The sequence below is a fragment of the Chinchilla lanigera genome, unplaced genomic scaffold (assembly GCF_000276665.1).
Source record: "Chinchilla lanigera isolate Chin_1 unplaced genomic scaffold, ChiLan1.0 scaffold00072, whole genome shotgun sequence".
NCBI lineage: Eukaryota > Metazoa > Chordata > Mammalia > Rodentia > Chinchillidae > Chinchilla > Chinchilla lanigera.
Window position 1 is genome coordinate 11,359,449 of NW_004955473.1, and position 27,668 is coordinate 11,387,116.

At 38.4% G+C, this 27,668-nt stretch overlaps 1 protein-coding gene across 4 annotated transcripts in view; it reads right to left on the reverse strand.

The window, feature by feature from the left end:
- The window catches only part of Gria3 (glutamate receptor, ionotropic, AMPA 3), a 291,195-nt gene that overhangs the window by 75,807 nt on the left and 187,720 nt on the right, over positions 1 to 27,668 (reverse strand). For all 4 annotated transcript variants that reach the window (XM_005401287.2, XM_005401286.2, XM_005401288.2 and 1 more), the window contains 5 exons: positions 19,273 to 19,434; positions 15,109 to 15,276; positions 10,882 to 10,986; positions 9,918 to 10,025; positions 8,491 to 8,697 (listed from right to left, as the gene is read on the reverse strand). In XM_005401287.2, the coding sequence (XP_005401344.1) occupies positions 8,491 to 8,697; positions 9,918 to 10,025; positions 10,882 to 10,986; positions 15,109 to 15,276; positions 19,273 to 19,434 (750 nt within the window). The remainder of the gene's footprint in view (positions 1 to 8,490; positions 8,698 to 9,917; positions 10,026 to 10,881; positions 10,987 to 15,108; positions 15,277 to 19,272; positions 19,435 to 27,668) is intronic.

A 27,668-nucleotide genomic window follows, 5' to 3' on the forward strand; every position in this document is an offset into this window, starting at 1 on the left:
TTGCTGCCTTGTTGACCACATTATTTTTCTCTGTTACCATCAGTGTTCTTAAAAAAGTGCACCATTGCTGTCTCTGAATTTCAGCTCCACTTTGTCCTTAGATGCTTGAAATCTAACTTGTAACCCTTACACTTTACTGAGTTTGTTTCTTTAACTATATATTTGGTCATGAAACTCAAACATCTTCCCTCGGACATCAACCACTCATGTGAAACCATAGGTATTTTGCACTTTATGAATGCTTTCCTTTGCTCTCTGATACTAAAGACTACAGGGTCTCCTCCTGTTTTGGTGAATATTCCTTCTCTTGTCTTTTCTTCCTAGTTTTATTCTCTCAACCAAGGTGTATTTTGTACTCCCGGAGTCTATTCATGGTGCCTGGCTTAGAAGATAATCCAGTAAATTTGTGGGAGAGGGAAGATCCTGTAAGGTTCATCCTTTACTTTCTCCCTCAGTACTATTATCATGGCTCCAATTTTCACTGGAGCCGTCTCCTGGATTTCCAGTTCCACATTGCTGACTGGATGGGGGCCAAAGACAAATTTTATTTATTACACCCTTTTGCCTGGGGCTCGACCTGGTTGTAGAACAAAGACTGCTGAGAAGAATGGAATTGGCCAGAAAGCTAGCAGGGCTTTTTGGCATTGAGAGACTGAATCAGCTAGAAAGAGTCCTATCATGCCAAGAGAATTTATAGATATAACCACTTGCTCTACTTGCCAACACGTCTCTGCCTCCTGCTCAGAACATGCAAATACCCATCTAGTAACATTTCCCATTTGATCTCATTTGAATTTAATTACTTAATTCAACCAGTGTTTTAATCTTGCAAGCCTAAAAGAGAATTCTAGGAGAAATTGACATTTTGGGGGAAGAAAGGTGTAGGGGGCATTTGGGTGAGAAAATCACTTTGGACTGAATTTAAGGGAATTGAGCTCTTTTCGATAAGGTACAGAAAAGAGTTTGAGAATCTTGACTTCTTAAAAAAAACTAGGTAACTAGAAGACCCACTGCATGGTAAGCACAAATAAATACTAATAAGTGGGACCTAGACAGACAAGCATGACTTCTGTTTTCTGCTTCCCAGGAGCATTCAGCAAAAGAATAGATTCCCAAAGGGGGTCATTCCTAGTTTGAAGTACTTTTAAAATCACAAAAGGAAAAATCTGCTTCCCTCAGGCACTTGCCTTTTTCCTTCAGCCTGGTATTTCTACCTTTTCTGAATTTCTACTTTTTATACCTTCTTTATCAAAGTTCTATTTTTTAGGAAGATACTCCTCCAATGAAGAATAGTTTTAAATCTGTGCTCAGTGAAGCCTTATTGATGTGCACCTGATTCCAAAATGAGAATTCCCATGCTGACCCTTAAGGACCTACTGATGGAAAAAGACAAAGGAATAATGACAAATAATAGAATAAAGTGAAATTTCCTAGGTGTTTCTCAATCCAATCAAATTGACAATCAACATTAACCATCACAGATTTCCTTTCCTGCTTTTTATTCTTATGAAAGTCAGCTGTGGTTGAGAGAGAGTATGAAGAATTACAAATAGGGTGTGTGGGGGGGCTAGGGAGTAGGCGAAATTCTGACAAAATAATGAAATGCCTTTCATGTGGTGTCCTGAACTACTGCAGGGGCCTTTTGTCCTCAAGCTTCTGCCTGTGCTGGTAACAGCAGCAGACAAGCTATTTTCACAAATGTAGGTGTGTGCAAGGGGTATGAGGGTTCTCCAGTTGACAGACAAGTATCAGCAAATGCTAAGGGCTCAGGGTAAGAGTCTGCTAGTTTTTGTGTTTCTTGCTTGCATCTTGGCTACTTAAAGGATTTTAATCAAAAGGCTTAAGAGTGGCTGTGTGGGCTCAGTAAACACACTAAATTAGGTTTGATTTTTCTACTTAGCAGTGGCAATCCCAGAGCAAAGGCATTATTGGAGGGGATTTAGCTTGAGGGGATTTATAATCCTTTTCGTAGGTGGGTTGCCAAAGTTGTAAATTTTACAAACTTAAAAACCAATAACCTCATATGTATAGGGATGATGCCTTTTAGAGTCTGACAGGTTTTAGACAGAGATGACACTTAATTTAAATGTAATTTAGAAAGATTCTTTGAGCTAGAAGTCTTGTTATATCTTTAAGTATTTTTGTCTGATTATCTGCTATAAAATTTGTAACCCATCTGGAGACTATGCAGGAGCAGATGCCTGCCAGCCACCATTTTTTGTGCTCTCTGAAAGCAAGGGAGAAGACCGAGAGGGAATATTGCCATGCAAAGCATAAGGTATGCTATCCGAGAGAAGAAGATGTGACCTGAACTCTGCTCCCACTGTCAACCATAGTCTCCAGTGGCCTTCGGTGGACATTTCGTTTGGAAAGTTTAAATGTGTTGGAAAAAGGACAAGGGCAGAATCAAGCTAGACAGTAGGAATATAAGTGCTGTGTTTTGGGGGGCAGGATTTCAAATGTTTTATTAGCTGTAATCTAGGGGATAGTTAGTGCCTGAGATTGTTACGCTCTGAGGAAAGGGATAAGGCCTATTTAAATCTGTGTAACAACAAGCAGTGTCACAATGGGTACTCCTCATTTCTTTATCAAGAGCAGATATCCTAGTCTGGATCTACTGATTAGAACTTCTTATCCTTGGGGAACAGAGAGTTAAAGACAAAGTGAAGAATGGAGTTGGGTGAAGCTCCATTATCCCCTAGCTGGATGAAGCCATTTTGAAACTGAACTTGGTTGGAAATATTTCCCCATCGTCTCTGCTCAGAACGACAGATTTCCATGCATCTCTAATGTCCCTTCCGGGAGCTGATAGGAATCTTGAAGGAGCGGGGTACTTTTTTCAAATCAGCAACCCTTCTGTCAAAGCCCAGCGTGATCATTTGAGAACAGGAGAGAATACCTGGCACCTGCTACCAGACCCTTGCTCCACTACCTTCTAACCAGAAGGACAGATCGACTTTCTGCCTTTCTTAATGGAAAATTAATCTGTCTCCAAATGATGACAGCCTATGAGATAATTTCTTGTAGTAAGAGGAAATTTCAGTGCTTAAAGTATCTGTAGAATTGTTATTTGTCTTAGGAATGCAAGGGAATCTGAAGACACCTAGGGAATGTGACTTCGATCAATCATACTCCCCAAACCCAACTGCATCCCAAAGCTCTTTGCTGATTTGTAAGTCAGAAGAACCAATCTGGACAGTAGCTTGTCAGGCCCTTTCCAAAGTAATCCTCTACTCTTTATTCTCAGTTCTAAGTGCTAAGAACACAAGGAAAATGCCGCTTCCCCCTGGGAGGTTTCTTCTTGATTAGGGCCCTGGTTTCTTTCCAGGCTTTTTCTGCCTCGCTTATTCAGTTAGGTCAAATATCCTCTCCAAGGGCAGAAGCCCTCACCTGTCTACACTGGGTTTGCAAATATTTTAAGTGATAATTAAATTTCTGTATTACATTAACCTAGAGAACATAGATAAGTAGCATGAGTATCTTGGATCAAAAAGCTCATACCCATTTATTTTATTTTTATTTTTATTTTTTTCCAATACCGGGAATCGAACTCATGAGCTTGCGCTTGCCAGGCAGGCACTGTGTTGCTGAGCTAAATCCCCAGCACCCCCCCCTCAAAGAAGCTCATAATCCAAGTAGATTTTAAGCCCCTTGAGGCCAGGCAGGGATGCCATACCTAATTGATACAACACCAATCTTCCCATAATCTGACAAGCTTAGTAACCTGAGCTAGTGGAACCCAGTGGACACAGCACTAGATCAGGAGTCATGAAACTTGAGCAGACAAATTCTGTGACCTTGTCACAGTCCTCCTGCAATTCCTGTCACCCCTGTCTTCCATCAGGCTTTAGTTTCCTTTTATACCCTATATCCACTTCTAATGGCCAGTCTTGGCCAGGCCCCATAGACATCTGTAAAATGAATGAAAAATTAGGCTAAAGGATGTTTAAGGGCTCTGTTAGCAGCAAAATGCTTTTTAAAGATGTTCTCTTAAAACGCTTGCTATTTGGAGCCCATAAACACTTGTGGTCTCAAAGCCATGTGAGCTGGGACAATTACTATGTGGCAGAATACAGACATCCAGCTCCAAATGAAAACTGCGGAGAACAGGTGGACAGTTTCAAGTCCATAATGTTCTGAAGTGCTTACATAACGGGGGCACATTGTGTCTTACTGACATTTGTTTCAAAAATAGCCTTCTTAGAGAGACACGGTGCCCCAACATCAACTTTGATTTGAATTTCTTTAGAGGAAAAGAAAAACCCATTTAACAGTCATTTAAAAAGAGGTTGATTGGTTTCTTTATTCTTTAACAAATTTAATTCATTTTGACTCTTTTAAGACTTCACGGCAGATACTGAAAGCTCTTTTGCAAAGCTGTCTTCATCTCTGCCTTTCTTCAGTTTTTCCTGCTCTGATCTATTTTACATGCTAAAAGCATAAGAGGAAGTAGTCCGATATAAAACAGTGCTTATCTGTGTAGTTTGCATGTTCTCTGAAAGAAATAGTTCCCTGTTTCCTATCCTTTTTGCTCATTAAACACTCTGAGAAGTCTTAGGGCTTTTCTGCTCCTCTTCTACTTAAGTAACTTGCAAATCACAAGAGATCAGACCTGCCAGACACAAAAGCTTGTGTTTTCATTTTTCTCCATGTCTATCATTGACAGAAAACTTGAAAACTTCTCAATGTCAAAAGTTTTAAAAGGTGACGAAGACACATTTAACTTATGAGATCATCATCCCTAACAGAAATCTCTTACTCCAAACATGATAGAAATGTGTCTTTGTCATAGCCACGAGTTTTAGAGAAAGGTGGTTTTTGTCAGTCTGCTTCAAGGGTTTGGTCTGAGGTCAGTTCACTGGAATCACCTTGTGCTGTAAAGCCAGAAAGCATCAGAGACTTGTTCTAGGTCAGGGGAGGGAGGAGGACATTTCTGTAGGAACCTTAACCAGCTGTTACTATTATCTTTAGTAGAAAGAACTGGAGGGAAAGGGTAAAGCTTCTAGAATTTTTACCTTTTCAGAATTTGACAGAAATCTGAATTAATAATAAAAGATTGACTCTAATTTTTAAACTCTCTCTCTCTCACAAATATATGAATTGGCAGTAGAAAGAGACTTGCAGAGATTACATGAGTACAGTAGAGAGGTTTTTCCAGGGGAAAAACCAAAGCCCAGAGAGAAAGCTAATCTCCTTCTGGACAATGCCAGGAAATCTGCCTTGCTCTGTATCACCGTGTCTCACGTCTTGCTCAATGAGAGGATGGTGTCAGTCTATTTACAGAGTGACACATTTCTTTTGAGACACTAGAGAGCTCTGGCCATTCAGTTTAGATGGGCGATTAAAACCCATGGATAGCTTGGATACCCTGGCTAGGTAAAACTGACAACCTAAATCCTCTCTGTTCCTCCCTTTCTCCCTCTCTCCCTCTCTCCTGCTTTCCTGCTCTCCTCTTCTCTTTTGTACTAGACATTGAGTCCAGGGCCTTTACACTGAGCCACATCTCCAGCCCTTTACCTTTAATTTTTTTTTCTAAAAAAAATTGTGATACAAGGTCCCAATAAATCACTAAGTTTCCCAGGCTGGGCTTGAACTTGCAATCCTCCTGCCTCGGTCTCCCAGAGTGCTGGAATTACAGATACGCACCATCATGCCTAATTTATATTTTTTGCCATAGTACCATAGCCCAAAACACAAGCAACAAACACTTTTCTCCAGAGGGGCTAAGGCACCAAGTTCCTTTCTAATAAATTTCAGACTATCTTTCCAGGTGAGATGAACCCGAAACAACACTTTGGCTACTGGTGGTATAGCATAATGCTTAAAGCACAGGGACTTCATATAAATGACCTGAGTTCAAAGAACTGTGCCATTGCTGTGGTTAGAGGTTTGTGTACCTCCTCATGCGTATTTTCAAATTCAAACCCCTGGAGTGATGGTATTAGAAAATTGGGGTCTTTAGGAGGTGATTAGGTCATATGGTACAGCTCTCATGAATGTGCTTAGTGCCCTTCTTAAATAAATTCAAGAGCATTTTCACCCTTTCTATTGGGTGAGGACCCAGGAAGAAGGTACTACTTACAAGGCAGAAAGCAGACAATGAAATTTACCTTGCTCTTTGCAGCCTCCAGAACCATGAGAAATAAACTACTGTTTTATAAGTAACCAGTCTAAACTACTTTGTTATAGCAGCCCAAACAAGTAAGATAGCCACTATAGGCTCTTTAGTCTTAGGCCTGTAACCACCTGTCAGCCTCAATGATCTCATATGTACAATGAAGTTATTTATGGCACCTTCGCCAGAGGCATGTTATGGGGATTAGGTTATGTGATGCCTGCAAAGCACTTAGCACAGTACCAATGAATATGCAGTAAGTGGTAACTATAACCATAATACAAAGTTACATGATTATTTCAAGAACTCTATTATCACAAGAACTCAATTTAATGGATATTTGGGAGGCGGTACTATATACCAGACATTAAAAAGTGAGCCTTTACTATGTATCAGATAATGTACTAAGTGCATGGGAGAGCTGTAAGCAAAGTAAGCCCTTTTGGAACCTGAGTGTCGGGGAGAAAAGGGTCAAGAAAAAAAAAAGTCCTTATCAGTAACTTGTAAAGGGGGAGGTTATCAGAGTTTCTCAGGGTCCTCAGAAATTGTGTCAGGTACTTTACTTCTTACTCAATCCCCTCTGGAATTAGGAACTCTTCTCTTTCTCACTGCTGGGTGTACTTGAATCTCATCTACATCTCAGCCCTGCTCCAGTTCCCCAGGCCAACCTTGACCTAAGACAGGAGATGACCGGTTCCAGCCCCCCAGAAAGAGGCTGAGGTTCAAGTTGCCTTGCTGCTTATCTGGCTGGAGGACAGTGCCCCAGTTTTGATACCTGGGGCCCAGCCTCATTTTAAGCCTTAGTTCCCTTTCTGCGCCCTTATTTTTAGAAATGAGTTTTTGCTTTTGTGCTTCTTCCAAAAAATCTGTTCCAAAACCTTATTTAGTGACCCCAGCACTCTCTTATTATTGGAGAGCCACATGCTATACTTGCTGGCCCTGTCTCGAGCGCTAGACTCCTTTTCCTGAACCTCAGTCTAAGAGATAACCTGGATGTTTGCTTCTTACCAGCTAAAACTTCTCAGCATGCCCACCCCCTGCATTCCTCTGTCTTCTCCTCACCTGTTGTCTAGACAGCATAGAGGTAAATGAAAACAGCTGAAAAATACTTATCTCATGGACAAGTTCTCCAGCCATGACACTCCCTGTGCTAATCTTTGGATCCAATCATTGCAAATAATCCTTGTCTGTTAGCACTAAACCTCTGCTGTCACAAACTGTATTTAGATTACTTTGCTAGTGAGTAGTTCACCTAAGGGTCAGTTCTTGTGTCCAGTTCTTGAGATCTGATATTCCTAATTAGAGGCCCAAACCATTTAAAACTAGGCCATCAAGGCTTTGTGAAAATACCGCTGTGGCCTGCTTTAAAGCCCTAATTATTAATATTCTTTTGCTTTTGGCTGGTGATCAAACATTTGGTAGTGTCCTTTTGTCACTCACTCACTCTTTAATTCATTCATTCATATATTATAAATTTTTACCATGTTCTAGTTTCTGAGATATTAAAATGAATCAGACATGTCTTCTGCCCTCAAGAAGTTCATAGTTTTATAGGGAGGGTTGACTTGAAAGAGGAGCCATACAGTACAGGTTTAGAAGTACTACACGAATACATAAAGTACTACAAAGAAGCAAAACACACGAGCATGTGGGTACAGTTTACCCAGACCGCGGGTGGCTATACTGGATCAAGGAAGGCTTCCTGAAAGAGGTATTATCTCTGAGTCTGGGAGGACAAGCAGGTGGTGGTAGATGGCTGAAGCTAGAGAGGTAGGCGGGTGCTAGCTTATAAAACCTTACTTGCCATGCTAATGAATGTGACTTTTTAAAGTAGGAAATTTCAGTAATATGGATATCTGATTTGCCAGGGTAAAAACAGGTGAGAGAACCAATGAAATGACTGACAATGATGAAAACCCTAGCGAAGGTTGTGGGGGTGAAGAGTGTGTCTAGATTTGAGAGACTTAATAGAGTTCACAGGACACAGTGACTGACTAGGTATGAGGGCAACAATAAGGAAAGATGGTAGGGTTGCGTAGGCAGAGTTGCTTAGGCAGCTATGTGGGTGGATGATTATACTGCATGAGACAAGGAACACAGAAGGAATAGATCTTCCATGGAGGGCAGGCTGTGCTTAATGTTGCAAATAAAATCCCCCCATTCTCTATTGCACTTAGTCAGACAATTGTGCTGTCCAAAAATGCTATCGACAACCTACCTTTTAAAACTCCAACTGTGGAAGAAAACCTTTTTCCTTACAGACTACATGAGCACTATACAATTGGATAAGTGTTGCACTTGAAAATTAAATTCCTGTCTTCTTTTTAAATTGTAAGGTATAAAGATAAGTGAAAGCACAGTTAAAAATCACTCACCCCATAGACAAGCTCTCCAACCATGCCGTTCCATATTTTAGTCTCAGGATCCCTTGCACCATATTTCCCATCACCAACGATGGACAATTTGTATTTGATCCTTACATGTTTGGCGATTTCATAGGCTAAATCTACACAATAGCCTTCGTAGCGTTCATTTCCTTCCAGTTGTTCATGGTTCTTCTTATACATTACATACGGTGATTCCTTTGAGACCAGAAAGAAATTCAAGGTATTACTCCTATACATGGTTCTAAGAGATGTTTTTCCTTGGTGGCTATTGAGGTTGATGAGAGTAACAGATATTTACAAATTTTTACTTAACAAGTGGAACAACCCCAGTTGACTCCTCAGCAGGCCACATATTCCTTGAAGTTCTTAAGTGATGACTTAGCAGGTAGAGAAAATTTAAATTCTTTTTGAGAGTTTGTGTTTGGCTTAGTCAAATCGGGCACAGATATACCTCTTAGTCACATGAATGTAAACTGCGATTGATTTCTGAGGAATTACTAGATAGGAACCACAGCTAGCTGAGGCAAGCCATAGGGAGATACTGTGGTCTTTGTGAGGTCAAGGTCTGCAGCTTATTCATGTCTCTATCTTCAGAGCCTAGTACAGTACTTAGGACAAGGTGAATATTTGACTTGTATGTTCAAGTGAAAGGTCAACCTCAGCCAAGTCTCCACTCAGTGATTCAGTTTCAGACCTAATGCAGTCCAAGTTTCAGACCTATTTTTAACCCCAGTTTTACTTCATTCAATAAAAAAATAAACTAGCTTCTAGAAAAATGTTGAAAAACTAATTATCTCTCTACTATCTCACATTTTAACAGTGCTTTGAATTTTGTGGGAAACCATCATATGGTGAATTCTGCCTTGAAATGGTCTTATTCTGTAGGCAGATTATTACTGTTATGCCCATTCCACAAATGTAAAAGCAACAACTGAGGCTCAGAGAAGTTATGACTTGCAGTTATACAGGTTTGCAGCAGATCTAATTTTAGAGCCCTAACAAACCCTCTCCTCTTCACTGTGCTGCCCTGCCCACAGTGAAGAATCACACTTCAAATCCAGATGAAACATTAATCTTACGGGAGCATGGCAGGAATAAAGAGGGGAATGATGCCTGAAACAGCTGCAAATCCCTATTCTTTTCCTTTTCTTTCTTATACTGGGAATTGAACTCACAACCTAGCACTTGCCAGGCAGGTGCTGTGCTGCTGAGCTACCCCCCTGGCCCCTTTTCCTTCTTTTTAAAAGCAACATTCTGTTCATCGCCATGGCAAGATAGTTTGAACAGTTTCTGAGCTGCTCTGTTGAAAGTTTTCACTACTTGAACTTGAGGTGTTTTCTACTGGCTGAATAATGCTTTTTAGAAAATAGAAGTCTTGCTACATAGAAAGTACACTGATTCTCCGCCACACTTACCAGAATGGTAGTCACTACTATGGTCCGGTTCTCTGAAGATGCACTGTCATTGCTGATTTGCTGATCTGAGAAAGGTACAAACCTCTCATACTCATTCCAGTAGCCAGCCTAGAAAGAGCACACATTTGACCTGGATGCCTATTTTTTACACAAAAAGAACTGCATGCAATTCAGCGGCTATTGTGCAATGAAACTTTTTTTTTTTTTAAATAACTTGAGCTTTGCAAGGACTGATGTCCTCTTTTCCTCTGTCTTGCCACTCCTATAAAGATCCCAATATCACCACACAGATCTGCTGCTCCTTCACTCTGGGGTTCACATTCCCACCTCACCCTTACTGGTATTACGTAAAATAGTGTAGTCCTTTGTAAGATGATTGGCCTTCTCCCTCATTTTAAACTCCTGTAGCAGAAAAATATACTATTTTGAACTGTAGGAAATCTGGGACGTAGGGGTAAGAAGCCAATGATTATCCTGTACATATGACACAGATATTTTATGTTTTGAGGTTTTATCAGATGACTGCTAAATTCCTACTTCAAGCCTAATTCAACTCCTACTATGATAGAAAGAAACTAGTCATATAATAAAATTCAGCTGCAGAGAAAGGTATTTTTCCAGAGTTTTTTTGGAGGGTGAGCTGACAAAAGGGCAGGATTTCTATTTTTCAAATAATTTTTTCCCTGAAACTGTATGTACTTTGGAAGCTTCTGTTTCAATACCAACATGATATAAAATCCATGATTCCTTCCCTTTACTTGAAGAAATTGCTAATAAACTCCCAAGTTTACCATGTTTGTAGGACCATTCTGATTACAAAACAATGCTGTGCATCTTGTCTATGGTCCTCATCAGTCCAAAAGGCAAAACTGATGTGTACGCTCCCCGGCACCCATCTTCTTGCATCTGAGTAGTGTCACCTTCTGAGAGACTTTTTCTTTGAATGTCTGTTTTGGTTACTCACTTTCCGAGAGCCAGTGACCTTCATTTCATACACATCGATGGTATAATTTGTCCTACGTCCATAAGTGTCAAACTGAATATTTCCAGTCATTCCTTGTACTTGTACCTGTAAAAAGGAGAATTATAAAATGTTAAAATAGCACTGCATTATTGTCTTGTATGTCTCTGGGATGAAATCCACTGATAGATCTTGATATCTTGGAGAAATTTTATTTCAAATCATTGAGTTCTATCTATCAGATCAATTCTATACAGATCTTCATTAATTGTACAGTATTTTTTCAGCGTGCCTTTTCTTAGGAAGCCTTGAGTGGATGTGAGAGACAGTTACTTATATGATACAGCGAGAGGCCTACCACCACTTTTTCAAAGACCTGAAATTTCCATTAGCTCCTTCTTAAGAATACCCTTCAGGCTATTCTCTGAACTAGGTTAATACATTCTTCTAAATTATAAGTTCCCTGGGGGCCATGGCTGTGTCTTACCTTAGTATTTCCAATATCTCAACATAATCTCATTTCAATAACATGAGCTCTGGAGCTTCTGGATTCATGTCCTAGCTTTATCACTTACTAACTGGTTGACTTTGGGTATATACCTTAGTGCTTTTTACAAATCTCAGTGCTGTAATCTGTTCTATCCTTTAGAGTGGCTGAGAGGATTAAACAGTTACACATATGTAATGTATAAAACAGTGTCTGGAGTGCACTAAGCAATGCAATACCTGCCAGCTAACTATGTTAATTATTATTATTAGCCAAAAGGGACTTTATTTTTTCTTCAGTGGATTATATATTTACCAGCTACTTCAGTGAGTAGCACGAGCTTCTCCTCTCAGAGATACACATGCTAGGGCAGGAAGTCAGAGAGCTAAGCCATAGAGGGAGAATTCAAAGACCGGGCAAATTTGGTAACGTATTGGCTGAGGAATATGGTGCACTAAACAAGACAGAGGTACTGGAAGCCTAAACGCCTGTTTGGGATGCCGAAAGCAGATAGCACATATTTCACAATATGCATTTCCTGAGTCTGGGCCCACTATATTGAATGTATAAGGGGCCACCTCTGCTGAGTGGAGAGATTTCCTCATCTGGCTTATAGTTCAAACGCTGGGTGAAAGACCGTCTATAGATATGTCATTATTGTGAACTACTTGCGTTACTCATCTAGTGAGTCAGGGTCAAATCCTTCACTTAAAAAGAAAAGAATAAGCCTTGTTTTTGTAAGATGAACGAGAGAATATTTTCTCCCTTCCTTACAGAAAATGATAAGCTGTGAAACAAATCAGAGGTGGTATGGTAATGGGCTTGTACTGAAGAAGGGAAAATTGATGTAAAATGTCAGGGAACATTTTTCAAAGGGAAGAGGGCTTGTTCACCACTAATGGGAGATGGTGGAATCCATGTTGAAGAGTCTCTAGTGCGATTAACTAAAAACGAGTCCATCTGATCAAAGAAACCTAAGCACTGTTGTCAGGCTAGGCTTGTGGAAAAGGTGAAATCACATTTCTAGTTAAATAAAAAAGCTTTGGTGAGATAGAAATTACTTATACAGTAGGATGGGACTGATGCATGAAAAGTTCTTCATACTCCATCTTGAGCACTGAAATCCAGGAGACGAGTTAGCAGGACAGAGACAATGATATAGGAGATTATTAATGAAACCCTTCAATATTCAAAATTCTAAAGGCTTCAAGTCTCATAAGAATCATATTTGTAAAGACTTGGCTTATTTGATCAGGATTTATGAACTGGAAAGTCAAGATGTGTCCAAGAGATTTCAAACTCCATGATTCAAATGTTTGGTGAGCAGAAGTAGAATTGGATGACCACTCAAAGAGAAATCTATTATTAAGGTATTGACTGTCACTGATAGTTTTCCCCAAACCCATCTGCAGTCCCTTCTTTAATTCATAACACCCTGTGAATCATCACATTTTAATTTCTTATGTATTTCTGGCTCCACAACTAGATTGGGAGCATCTCAGGATGATAGACATTTTTCTTCTGTGCTCTCTGAAACTAATACAGTGTCTAGGATATAGCAGGTGTTCAATAAATACAGTTTAATTTAACTAACCTTAATGACTTAGACTCTGTGACAGATATTTCATCAGAGTATGCTCAGGATCATTTTGAACTATTTGCAGATTGTGAGGAGACTGATCTCCCAATTACAAGTGGCTTTAAGATATTGTAAAGCACTTGGCTACATATTAACAATTTAAATGTGCACTCTTCTCATCTTATTTTACCAATATGGTTTGTTTGTTACCAATATGGAGACTGACACATAGCCATAGGTGGTCAATAAATACTTACTGAGTGAATGATGTGGTTATATGTTCATTAAAACAGTTCCCTTAGGCAACTCTATCAGGCAACAGTTTTGTTTGCTAGATTTCTTTGAAGAAAGAGAATGATTTATTGAGAAATAACTATGTGCTAGTCACATGAGGGATGCTTCTACATCATGCAACCTCATTTTTAATTAATTTCAGTGAACACAGATTTATTTTAATGTAGTAAAACATTTAGTGCTTAGATCAGCCTAATTTGCAGTTTTTCTGAATAGCATGGTTTTACTTGGGAACTTTTGGAAATGTTTGATGCTTTTCAGACCCTCTAGAACAATAGAAAGAGACTGGCCTACAGGAAGTGGTGAAAGATCCTTCCGCATGAATGTTGGAATCATTAAGGCCTGAGGCGAAAGGTCTCAGGAAATCTGCAATAGTTGAGATCTGCAGATCTCGAACAGCTTGAGCTTTATCAGTAAGCTAGACATGTAGGAACTTTTATGTGCAAAAGTGGGATCAATCTCATTTTTTAAAAAACCAAATTACTTTCTCATTCTTGATTCTAGAGGCCAGTTTTCTATTTGAGGAGGGTAGTTTTTGTGCCATGAATGGATAATCAATTGGAGATGCTGGCTCCTGCCCCTTGAGGTTTTGTTGATAAAAAACCCGTTCGATTCACTCTGAGTGAGTCTTATATTTCACTCACCATTATATTTCACCTGACAATACAAATCTTGTAACTGCTCTGAAGGTTGAATTTAATTAACTGCTCTTCAAAATTGTGCAGTGCTTGCTACCTCCATAAAACTACACTTAGGGCATTTGTTAGGGGACTGACATAATGACATAAAAATCTACATGATGGGAGAATGAGTCATATCTCTTTCTTGGAGAGAGACACAGGGGCTACTAACCCCTTTTGACTGAATGCTTCCAACTTGGCAAATTTAAGGCAGCAGTAAGAGAGCCAACTCTACAAAATGATGTACGTTATGAGGCCATTACACATTCTTTGGTACAGGGTTGTGAGGATTACCTTATCATTGCCTATCTCTTTATTCACTTGGATGTCCCAAACATCATGATAATTAAGTAGAAATAAGAGATTCTTGTACTCTTGAAGGCTCATTTTAATGTATGCAGGCACATGTGGCAGGCATAAAGCAAAATATTCAGGAAAGAGCTCTTGCTTGGAAATCTGCAATGAATGGGTGATGCTGCTTTTAGTGTAAATAATGGAATCTGTTCAAAGGGCACTGCTTGAAGCCTTAAATGATCTACCCAGCAAATACTAAAAACAAGTGACCTATTTGATGGTCTATCCATTGATTCCTTGTACTTTTCTTTAGGCTTTTTCTTTGTGGCATTGGGAAAAAGCCTTTAAGTAGGCCTAGAAATGTATCATGTTCCTGCATTCTACCATGAAGAATAGTATAATTGTTCTTTCTGACAACAGAAATACTACCACACTGGCTGAGTTCCAGAGTTTATTCAGGCAAGTAATTTGATGAGCCCGAGGATGCTTTGTCTTTTGTAATGTCTGTCTCGGTTAGGAGCATCTTCTAAAATATCACAAACTCACTATGCGATGTCATATTGCTGGAACATTTAAATTTTTTGAAGCTATTTACATATTGAGGCCATAACTTTTGGGATTTCTGAATTTCATTTACTATCCGTACTATAACTCAGGACCAAAGAGTCACTTACCCTAAATGTACTATTTTTTAAACCTCAAGGTAGAACCCCCTATGTTTAGATTTCTAGATTTGGATGACTAAGTACTCATGTTCATCTTTTCTGTATTCTTAGATTCTATAAACTCTGATCCTATTCTTTTTAGTATGTCCTCTTTTAGTTCTGTGGTCTCATTTTTTTGTGTGTGTCTTTAGAAGACCCCCTCCCCACCAATAGCCGATTTGGGGTCTTTACCATTTTCAGAGCTCTCTCAATATCAATTCCTTGGCTCCAGGGCACAGCAGGATTTGCTAAGCAGTCTCCAGCACTACCTCTTCGGGACACATCCACTCGCTGTCTCCTCAGGTAGCGGAAAGCTTCTGCTATGACCAGTATTGCATCGTGTGTCAGTGCAGATGTATACTGAAATAAATGCACGGAAAACAAGGCATGGAAAATGACATTCTTAAAACTTACCCTGTTCCTTATAATTTTTCACTCACCTCCACCTCCACTTCTTCTATGAAGTTACCATCCTAATTATTTGAGTCAAGAGATCTCTCTGGATGAGCCTGACTTTGATTCATTCTAGAATGGTGCCTCTTACCTCATGTGTGCATGTGTTATTAAGGTGGAATGGCTCAAGGGACTCTCTCTCTGGCTCTCACCATCGTGTTTCACATTGAGCGAGTGACTACTAAAAGGCTGCATGCTTTATAGGCAGACATATGCATATAGGCGGGCAGATGCACGTGAAGTTAAAGGATGGCATCTATAGTTTGAACAGGAAACAGCATATCCTAAAGCAAGATTGGGTTATTGCTGTTTGTAATAGAAGAATTCAGATCTGATGTTTACTTAGGGGAAAATGGAAATAGCTAAGTTAGACAGCTCGAAATTAATTTGGAAGGAAACATTAATCATTTCTGTTTGGACCATGTTTCTACTGAGCTAAGACCTCTGGCCAGCAATAAATCAGTTTTTGTTTCCTGGAGGGGGGGGTTAGCAAAAACTGAAGCTGTTTTTCAATTGTAGAAAATTGCAATTGTTATTGAGTTTTAAATCTGATAATGCTGACAATTTGTAGGCAATGCTTCGTGATGCTATCTCTTTCAGGCCAAAACACTTATTTCCTATTCCTTGGGTATATTAATATGCTTTTACTAGGAATGAGGCCAGTCACTTAACACAGAAGATGTGATTATCTGCAATTTGAAATAGTGAATGCTTTTTCATCATCCTAATCAACAAAGTATGATTAAAGTAGGTTGGGCCCTGTTTTGTAACAGTGACAGATACTGGTAGGATATAGAATCTCGTTGAATTGTTTTAATGGAGCAAAATGTCCAAGGGAGAGCTCTCTCTTTCTGTAGTATGTCAAAATACAATTGGGAGTGAATTTGCTGTTCTGTATACAAATACCGATTTAATGTCTGACTTTTCTCATGTTCTTTTTCTTTGAGAAACAAATCCACAAGTATGAGTATAGCAGGGGGCATACGTTCTTTCATGAAGAAAAATCTCTGTGTCTCTCTCTTAGCATTTCATAAAGTCAGAATAGTGGTGATTTTCTTTCTGGCCAAATGCATAAATTGTCAGCAATCTTAGTGTGGTCCTTCCTAAGCCATGCCAAAATAGTTATTTAATTTTCTACTTTATTCAGGTTCTACTTATCCATGCATGAGAATGCCCCCTCTAGAAAAAAAAGTCTAAAGAAGAAGACATAAAATACTGAGCAAATGAAACATTCAAATTTTAATTTCTAGACAATTTTTCCTAATAAAATATTGTACATAAGTTTTTAAAAATTCTTATTAATTGTTTTCATTTTGGCAGATTCATACTGCACATAACATACTTTGATCATTTTTACCACCTACATCATTTCCCTTGCATGTGTTTTTAACTTGGGGTTTTTGTCTGATTGATTCAGGGAAAGGTTCTGTAATAAGCAGTACTAAGGAAAAGTAACCTGAAAGTTGTAACTATTTGGATAAAAATTCCAATCAGAATGACTGATCAATATGCAATATAAGGACCATTGTTGAACTCCTACCATCTTGTATAGTGAAACTCTTCATCATTTCCAATATATATATATATTTTTATTACTTGTTACTGTCTTTGATTGTTTGGTCAGTCTTACATTCTTACATCTGGTGGACTGAGCAACTTTGATGAAGATAACAGTATGTAATGTAGCAGCCATTGTTGATTCCTATCTTTTTTTTTATTTTAAAGAGTAAAAGAAGGATAACATAATAATAGGAGGGGCTTACCAAATTACAGACAAAGCGGTAGGAAATTATCAATGGCTATTGTTTTACATATTGTTATCTATAAGATAGTTTCTCAGGAAAACAAATAGACAAATGATAGTGAGTTACAGACAAAAGAGGTAGGAGATTATCAATAGTTGTTGTACTATACTTAGGTATCTTCAAAGTGGCTTCTAAAGAATATAAGTAGAACTATACATGAGTGGCCTACTGAATAATCATTCAATAATTCTCAATGGTTGTTGTAGGAAACGCATAATAATAAACATGGATCCATTTATGAAATAGGATAGGAACAATACAAACATTACAGAGTTATGGATAGATTAGTAGGAAAATATCAATGACTGCTGTAATACATGGTGGTATCTTCAAAGTGGTTTCTCAGGAAGACAGAGATACGCAAGAAGGATCTAACAAGTAGTTACAGCCTAAGGGTTGTCAAAAATCAAGTGAGTCATCTGGGGCGAAAGCCATTTTTTTGTAGCGTTTTCTCTCCAACCTCCCATCGCATTGGGACCCCACACCTATCATTTTGTTTTGAGGTCATGTATTGTTTTGGTTGTTTTTGTGTTGTTTTGATTTTGTCTTCATTGTTGTTTTGTTAGTTTTTTTAATTTTTAAAATAAAAAAATTCCCTTTTCTTAAGGTACTTGAATAGTTTAATTGAAAACCTGAGCATTTTTTCTTAGCAGATTCTAGAATTCTACATTATACATATTAGCTGTTCTGCATCAGCAGACTATCCAGAGCTGAGATAATCTTCCATCTCTTTTCCAGTGCATTGTACTAAAATATTGAATACACGAATTTCTTCTATCTATTGCCTGCTAAATCTGAGGATCACAAAGCAATTTAGATAGGCAGTTTTATGAAAGTCTAAATTTAGTGGGAGGATAAATATCAGTTTAATATATTAAAAACACTTTAATTAGAAAGAATTCCTCAACGGAATTGTGACCACATTTACTGAACCAAAGTAGGACACCTGATCTAACCATGGGGCAGAGTGTTTTTAAAAAAGGACTATCCTGGGTAAATGTGGCAGGTATAGTCACTGCAACCATAGGTTATCATTTAACTAGTAAGTGATATAACTGAACTTAAAAATTGTGCTTAACTCACAACTTTTCTAGGCCAGTTGTACAGAGTACAGTCTCACGATGTGACTCATTTAGGGTAGACTTGCATAAATAGGATAAAATGTATCTCCTTTGTGGTCTGTGTTCCCTACAGTTCTTCCCTTTTCTATTCTTGCCAGGGAGAAAGGATAGGAAGTCAAGTATCCTGAAACCATGAGAAAAGAGATCTTTCCTTTGTTAGGAGAGTTTGAGTCTATTTGATCCTTCATCTTATATCACAGCTGTGGTTCATAGTTTCATTACAGCAGGAAGGAAGAATTTCAAGTCAGTTGTTTCATGCTTGAATCAATGCACGGAGGGAATGAGTTACTTAAAAATACATTTGAAGGATCCTTTGTGTAACATGAATAATTTCCCTCTAATTTATCTGTTTTAATTCTCAAGTTTTAAATAATAGAATTTCTAGCCATAGGGGAGCATGTATGAAAAATGTGCACTATAAACATGACTTTCTGCTTTTAATATTCTTATCTTGATTTTGTGAAAATGAGCAACTTAGGTAATCTAATTATTTTAAAGATACTTTTGCAGTAGGCAGGAAAACATTTCTGATATATCTATATATATATATCTCACACACTGTATTAGAGCTTAATTCACTTGAGTGTTCTAAGATTCATGGAAACTTATTAACACAAAGCAATCACATAAATAATGTAAAATCTAATTTTCTTTTTCAGACTATCAATCTTCCTTACCTTTTCCCAGTGCCTCCACCCTTTGCCTGGCTCAGGTTCTTTAATACTGTAGATTATTATGAATATGTTATAAATGAAATTCATTACAAAATTTAAGTTAACTTATTCCCAAACACTGGATCATTCTGGGGTGTTTAGTTGTCAAATGCTATAGCATCATCTGCAGTTGTTTGCATTTAGCATCTTTAAATTACTTCTAGGGAAAAGCTCATGATCACAGGATGACCATTAGTATATAGAGGCTATGCTGAAATGCTTTGAAAAGCCTGCCTTAGGCTTCTATATGCCATGGAACATTACCTTTAGTGGTGCATTCTTAGCTTCAGGGAATTCCCTTTCATCCAGCCTCACCCAGCGCTGTATGAACTGCTGAACCATAGGGTTTTCGTTGTTGACAATCTGGAAACCTGTAATGTTGGCTCCTCCATGCATGACTCTTTCCAGCAAAATGTCGGTAAACCCCTGGAAAGATATTGAAAGGGAATTATGATTGTAGCAGATCATGTATTCTTATGCACTGAACTTGTTAGAGTGCTATGGATGAGATAAAAGTTCCTTTCTTAGGATAATTTATTATCAATCAAAAAAGCCTTGGATTTGATGGAGCAAATATACATTCTTCCATTTTAGTAGTTGGGGCTTTATTTAGTGTAGCTGCCGCATGGACAAATATAAATGCCAACTTCAAGCAAATATTTTGTTTCATTTTCTTGTATATTCAGTTTTCAGTGAACACGAATATAATGCTTTGTGTAACTGGAAAACGCTGAACAGTTTGACCCCAGAGAGGACTATAAAAATCTTCTCTTCAGCTTAACATGCCAAACACAGCAGATCGCGTCAGATTTTAGTGATGAATACTTTAGACATTTGTGATTCAGAGAAATACCAATGAGCGAAGCTGACAGCTTGCTTGTATATAATAGTACAAACCCCAGGGTACGTCTCAAATGTGTCCATAAATGAGTCTTGACATCTGCATAGCTTCTCCCATTTTCTTCTTAATTTGTTCAGGTTACCATCTGGTGTCTTGGCCTCCTAAGTCTCTTGAAGTAGTCTCCCCAGTGTTCACACCTAAGACATCTCCACCTGGCTACCACCAGCACCACTGGGTGCCCCGCCTTGGGTGTGAGTGCTACCTGCTGTAAGGTTCGGTAGACTGGGTAGAATACAAGAGACAGGAAGAGGGCTGCTGTTGTTGCTTGCTACTTTGCCGCTTTGCTGCCTTCTGTTTGCCGTGGACTGCTTCTCCTCTGTGATGCCCCTCTGCCATGCCACCCTGCTCAGAGCCAGCTAGCCGTGCACTACAACCTCTGCAAACTGTGTGCTAAAATAGATTTTTCTTCTTTTAGCTTTGGGTATCAGATATTTTGTCTCAACAATGAGAAAAGTAACTAAGACAAACACTCTTATAGTCACTACTCACATTCTTCTGTGAATATTTTGCTATCAATCCATCATAAGATTTTGGAATGCATTTCAAAATAAACTGCAGACATTAGTATACTTTATTTCTAACAACTTCATCATATATGCTACTAACTAGAGTGTAACATTTGTGTACAATTCTTTTTTCTTTTCTTTTTGAGGCAAAATTTATTTTTTGTTTTGCTTTGTTTTTGTTTTTGAGACAAGGTCTCGCTATGCAGTTCAGGCTGGCCTTCAGCTCACTTTGTAACCCAGGCTGGAGTCGAACTCACGAGGATCCTCCTACCTCAGCCTCCCAAGTGCTGGGATTATAGGCGAGTGCCACCATGCCCAGCTGAGGGAAAATTTATATCCGGTGAAAAGTAAACACTAAATCAACCACTAAAAGAATTCTAATAAATGTATATATCTGAATTCCCCAAATATCTATCAATTCTTTAAAATTATTTTATTGTAAAAATATTGTATTGAAGCTCAATAATCATATGGAAGAGTGTACATATCTGTAAGTGAATCATTTGATGATTATTTACAAACTGAATAGGTGAATGTAACCAATATCCGGAAACTTCCATTGTGCTCCTCTCCAATAGCCACCCCCGCCACTTCTTTAACTTTACATTTTGTTAACATGAATAAGAAGACAGAAAATTTCAGTAAGATAACTTTTTCAGTTATTATTTGTAACGCCTTTCCTCTTCCCTTCATAAGTGGCCTATGACTCAAAGGAGATTGATCAAGAAGAAAAATAGTTTGATTTGCATCCCTGAAAATCACTCTTCTGATAACTACAAAGTGTTTAAAAATAAGTATTAACTTGTTACGATTAGTTTTTTCCCAATGATCTCATTTATAACAGAAACCAAGACCAAGTGTTTTCTCCCATTAGCTACCTCTGCACTAAAATAAGCTGAGAAGCTAGCTTGTGTATACACAGTTCTAACAAAAGGTACTATTGGAACTTAACCCTGTTACCTAAGTCCCCATTCCACAAGCATAAATACAAATAAAAATAGAGTTTTCATTCATTAATTCATTTACTGTATCAAACCATATTTAATAAATACTACACAAGTGGTTAATAAATACTACACAAGAAAATTGATCAGTTCCCCTTTGCCTGATGTTATGGGTGATGGGTAGATTCTCTGGTGCTTGAACTGACTGTAAAAACCTGGGATGAAAAACTAGAACTCCTTTCCTTAAGGAAAAGGGTCTGACTGTGTTTCTGTCACCATCTTGGTCCCTGAGGTCAATGATGACAAGAAGCACCAGATTAGCAGTATTTTTCACTTTGATAAAAATCACACTTCTGTTTGCTTACAACTCCTAATAAGGGAGAGAGGGAGAAAGAATTTCAGAACTCTCACTTCTGTGTTAAGGCCTAGGAATCAGACTTTCCCTCAGTCATCTTCATTGATGGAAACTTTCCCCCATTACAGCAACATCACATATTCCTACTTGGGTGTTTTCTTCTTCAATAAATGATAAACACATTGTACTTTGGAAACACCTTTGTAGGGAAACTTATCTCTCTACCGCATGTCAACCACAGCACTGGGGATCTAGAAGTTTCTCAGTCAACTTGTGTTCTGTGACATTCTTACTTTGGAATGAGTTCTGTCACACCTGAGACCAGAAGTAGCTTGGATGTGCTTGCGGTATGATATGTATCCACGTCCACACAAATGACACCACAGATCACTTCAATCTGTTTTTCTGGCTAGCAAGACCTTCACACCACCAGCTTCTGCAAACTACCTTGAAAACTTATCAGGAAATTTGGGGAGAAAACACTAATACAACCTCACTGGCAAACGAAGAGAGCAGAAGTGAGGTAGAAGGAGGAGGTAATGGGTACTGGGGAGACAGAAGGAGAAATTTCATTGCTGGATGACAAGAGTTGCTTGGTGTATGATCCTACTTCTACCTCAATCTCTTTGTGTACAATTTTCTTGTTTACAGTCTTGTGTCAGTGTCTTAGTTATTTTTCTCTTGTTGCTGAGACAAAACACCTGACACCCAAAATTAAGGAAGGAAAGGTTTACTTAGCTCCCAGTTTGTGGAGGTTTTAGTCTATAATCAGCTGGCTCCAAGGCAGAGTGGATGGCTGAGGGGAAACTGCTCGTGGTCGTGGAAGATATCAAAAGCAACAAGAGCAAAAGTGGTGGGGAGGAGCAAGCCACTTTCCTTCCCTTATATTGTATGCAGGCTACCCGGCCCAGGGAAGGGTTAGCACTCATACTGCCAATCCCAGCATTAGACAAGAAACCAATCACAAATTCTAAATTCAGCTGCCTCCAAAAAGCCCACTTCTCCATGATCACATGAGGCTTTGGGGGAACATCTAGACACAAGCCATAACAGTCAGATTCTATGTCTTGAATATCAGTGTGGTTCCCAGCATTTAGATTCAGCAACCCACAGTACTCAAGGTTGAGATAATTGAGGATGGATTTTCTCTAAATGTTCTGAATTGGTAGGACAAACGGAGGTTAGAAAGAATGTTGGTTAAAGGATAGGAGCTTGAATTATTCTTCTCCTGTACTCTCTTTATTTAAGGCATTTCACCTATCCTTAGCCTCCTTTTAGATTTCCTCTTTAGGTTGGTGACCAACAGTCCTCACGATGGTCATATTGCAGAGAAATCTCTTAAACCTCTGAACAGAAACTCACATAGAAGAGACACAAGCATATGGATGGTAAAAAGGGAGAGTAAATGGGTAGAGATTAGGGGTACAATAGTGGAAGTTAGAGAGAGGCGATAGCTGAGGAAGATTTTCCTGGCTCCAGCTTTGTCTCTTACATTTATTTCACTTTTGAAAATGTGTTTTTTAAAATTTTATTTCTAAAACATGTTTCTAGAGTCTCTGGCCATCTATAGTAGTAGTTGGCAAAGTGGACTATGAGTTGAGGCCTGAGAATAACCTCTGCTTCAGTGAAATAACACAACAAAGCTGACCGGCAAACATGTAACAGTTAGATGGTAAATAAGGATGGAGATGGGGGAGGAGTGGAGAATATACGAGTTGAATGTTGGCTAAAAGGCAAATGTTAGGCTCTTCTTCATTTCCTATCCAAATTTTAAAACACTACACTTTTCTGTAATGTACTGTCAGATTTTTAGTCATCGGGCTAGATACATACAACCCTCATGGTGTTTATATCTAGGCCATGCATCCCTGAAACTAGTGTAAAGACAAATGGATTTAGTAGATGTCTACAGAATGTTCCACACCACAACATTCAAATACATATTTTTCTCAGCTGCACACAGGACATTTTCCAAAATAGACCACATACTAACTCATAGAAATGTTAAGCAAATGCAAAGGAATTGAAATTATCGCATGGATATCATCAGACCACAGTGCAATAAAGTTGGAAATCAATGGCAAAAGAAACCACAAGAACTTCATAAACACATGGAACTTAAATAGCACCATCCTAAACAACCAATGGGTCACAGATGAAATTAAAGAAGAAATTAAACAGTTTCTACAATTAAATAATAAATTGAGGATCTCAGTAAAGGGCAGGAGATGTTGGGCTCCTAGAACTCCTTTATTAATATCTAAAAATATTAGGGAAATATGCATGTCTATACTATCTTATTAAATATTGTCTCATCCTCCAAAATACCCACAGCAGGAAGGTGGCAAGTTTGAGACTCTGAATCATGGAAAGCAATCTACAGATGAAACAGAAAAGAGCCCAGACAATAGCCAGTGCCTATGAGGAGGACAATAGAACTGTCGTGGTGGAGGGGATAAAGTGGCAGGATGACGGAAGTTAGAGCAAATAGTCTGATGTAACCAATCTCTGGAGAGCTTTAGCAGACAAAGTAATATGGCAGAATTGGCAAAAAAATATCCACAAAGGAAGAGACTGAATGAAAAGAACAGGGAAATGATATGCAGAGAAATATTTGGAAACATGTTTTGTCAACAGAGCAGGAGTTGGCTGGTGGTTGATGCCACCTCTCTTCCTATGGAAATATTTTAAGCCATTTCACTCATTCAGGACCTCTTCCTAGGTTTCATTTCTTGAGCTGACCACTTACACAATGACAGGTGAGAACATTTGGACCAACTCCACAAATCTCATTATAGTAATAACACAACAGAAATGACCACTGAATTTATGGAATATAAAAGAGGAAAATAAAACCAGGGACATTGGAAGAAATACACAGTAGTAGTTAGGAGGGAAAGGCTGACTGATGAACTAGAATAGGCAGACTCCTATTGTACCAGTTTCCCTTGCAATGTCATTTGAAGTGTGTTGTGTTTTCTACCACATTTTTCGATTCCATTTTGTGTTGTGTTAATATAGTCTACAGATGCAGAAAAGTAAGACTAGATTAGCTAAGACACTAATAAAAAGAGAGATTAATGTTAAATACACAGTTGAAAGTGGGGGAAAAGGATGGTTGTGGCAAGAATATTTTTAAATAAAGGCCTCTATTGTCACAATATGGTATTTCACTTGTCCGTTAATGCCACTAAGTTTCATTTCTTGGGATGACAAACAGAGCTATAGGTGGGACTATTTGGCCCATGCACACCAGTTGTAAAAACATACCACCAAAATGCTCATTGATTATGTGGGAGGTAAGAAAGGAAAATGAAGTGGAGAAGGTCATGGGTAGAGTAAAGGAAGGCAGGGAAGAGTGTTGACTGCTGGGCAGGAGTTGGCTGGCTCTTCGTTCATCTCTTCTAGTTTAACATGGTTCAAAGTGCACTGTTATCATACTTCATAGGTTCAGTGAGTGATATATGTAAACATAGACTGCAAGTACAGAAAACAGACACAAGAGCTTTTAGACAGCTTCAGCAAAGGTACTAATATAAAAGTGTTTACCCCAAACTGTAAGAGGGTAAACAAAATGATGCAGATTCTGCCAAGAGAGGAACATTAGGAATCTCTTTTTTAATAAATGGAAGGAATTATCCATCTTCTAGTTCACCCCTCTCTTTTCTAAATATTTTAAAATATTTTTGTCACATTCTTCTGGATTATATGGTTGATACACACAAATAGAAAGTATAAGTTATAGGAAAGTGAGACTAGGTTATTTGAACTTCAACAAAGACACTAATGTAGCAGAGCTGTATAACACATATCCATGATGTGGTATGAAGCAGTGGACATATTGCTTTAACAGACTATTTTCCCATGAAGAGTAGGAGGTAATTGGCTCTTAATCTTGCTTTTCCTCCTATCACAACACTTTAAGGCACTTCACTTATTCACAAACTCACTAGTTTCCATTCCTTGAGGTGACTGCTTTCAGACTCGGAGGTGGAAGGGAATACCTGATTGAGCTGATTGAGAATATAAATAAATAACAAAGTGAAATGAATACAGAACATCTGGAAGAGAAAAATGGATGTTTAAAGGTTAGTGGTAGAAAGAACAAAGTTTGAAGACAAATGCTAAAGTTAGAATTGGGCTGATTCTTGGTTCACTGGTTTCCCCTCTAACACGGCTCCAAACCTGGTACTTCTCCATCACATATTGCTAGGTTCCATGGCATCTATGCACAGACACGGTCTTTGGGTGCAGAAAAGTGAGACTAGATTCTTTGGACAACTTCAGCAAAGAGCTAATATAACAGAATTCACCAACATACATCCAGAATTTAAGAGGGTTTTTAAAAAAGCCATAGTTGTGGTAAGAAATTGGATAATGAAAGTGGAATAATTTTTACAAAGGACTGAAGTTGGCTGGCGCTTGTCCTGCCTTTCTTTCTATTGCATCAACTGTAGGTACTATTTTACATTCTCATAAATGCTCCCCACATTGTATTTCTCCTGATCACCTGCAGAGATATCGATGAGTCTACTTTACCATGCCCCTTGAAATCTCTATAAATAAAAGAATGAAGCAGAAATGAGCTACAAAAACCTGGAGAGGAAATAAGAAAAATAAATATGTGAAATTCATGAGTAGAAGGAAAGACGATAGGAAAGGGGCTGATCGTTGGGGAGGAGGTGGCTGACTCTTGGTTCATTTGTTTACCTTCTATTATGATTCAAAGTATGTTGTCCTTTCCATCACATACTGTTAGATTCTTCAGATGAGATAAATAAATACAAACTGCAATTTATTGCAATGTCCCCACAGTTTCAGCACTCATCATCCCATTTCCCAGAAACAAGAAAAGTGAAGACGAGAGGAATGGGTGTATGTTAAAAAGGGACAATTGAGAGAACATGGTCAAGTGAAGGCAGCAGTTTCCTGGCTTCTGATTCTGCTTTGCCTCCTATCACAGCATCCTAAGACATTTCATTTACTTATAAACTCTAGGTTTCATTTCTTGAGCTGACCACTTGCCAAAATAGGGGGAAATCCTGATCCCAAATCTCACTTAACCCTCTATAAAAACAATAAAGTACAAATGTCAGTGGAACACCCCCAAGATAAAAAGAAGAAAAGTGTTAAGATCAGTGATAAGGGTCTTGAGCAGGAGTTGGCCTGTTCCTGATTCCTATTCACTTATAATCTCATTATTTTAAGGCATTTTCCTTACTCGTGATTCTTGTTAATTTTTTCTTTTTGAGTTGACAACACACTAACATCTAATTTGTATATAAGAACCAAGTATCTCTAAAAACCTCTGTAAAAAAGACTAGCATAACACAAATGGCCACCAAGCATCTAATTTAAGAAAGTAGGTAAGAGTAGAGAAAAACAGTAGAAAGGAGGAGAGAACATTGGAAAAGTTAGGAGAACATTGGCATCTGAGGGGCAGAAACTGCCTTGCTCTGCCTACTGGAGGGAAGTCTACCTTTATTCCACTGTTTTAAAATATGTTCTGTATCTCTCATTGATTGTTAGGGGCTAGTATGGTCATGGGCAAGCACAGTCTGGCATTTTGAAATTACCAATTCCCCAAACCAATGTAACTATAATGTATTACAAACACTAATAAAATTTGAAAAAGAGTAAGAAAGAGAACATTAAGGCCTGACTCTTCCCAAAGCCTCAGACGAAATGCTAATTCAGCAGAGTGACTGCCACACTTTGAAGAGGTATTTATGACATGAGCAATTGGGGGAGGACTAGTGAATGGAAGTCATATTTGTACTAAAAGAAATATTCTGTCTATGAGGCAGAAGTGGCCTGTTCTTAGCTTTCCTCCTTTCTTTTTATTTTAACTCATTTTTCTTGCTTATAGGTAGATTTTCATTTTCAAGTTTTCCAGTCACAATTCTGGCATTTGGAAGACTGAGGACAGATCCCTTAAAATCAGCATTAGGACA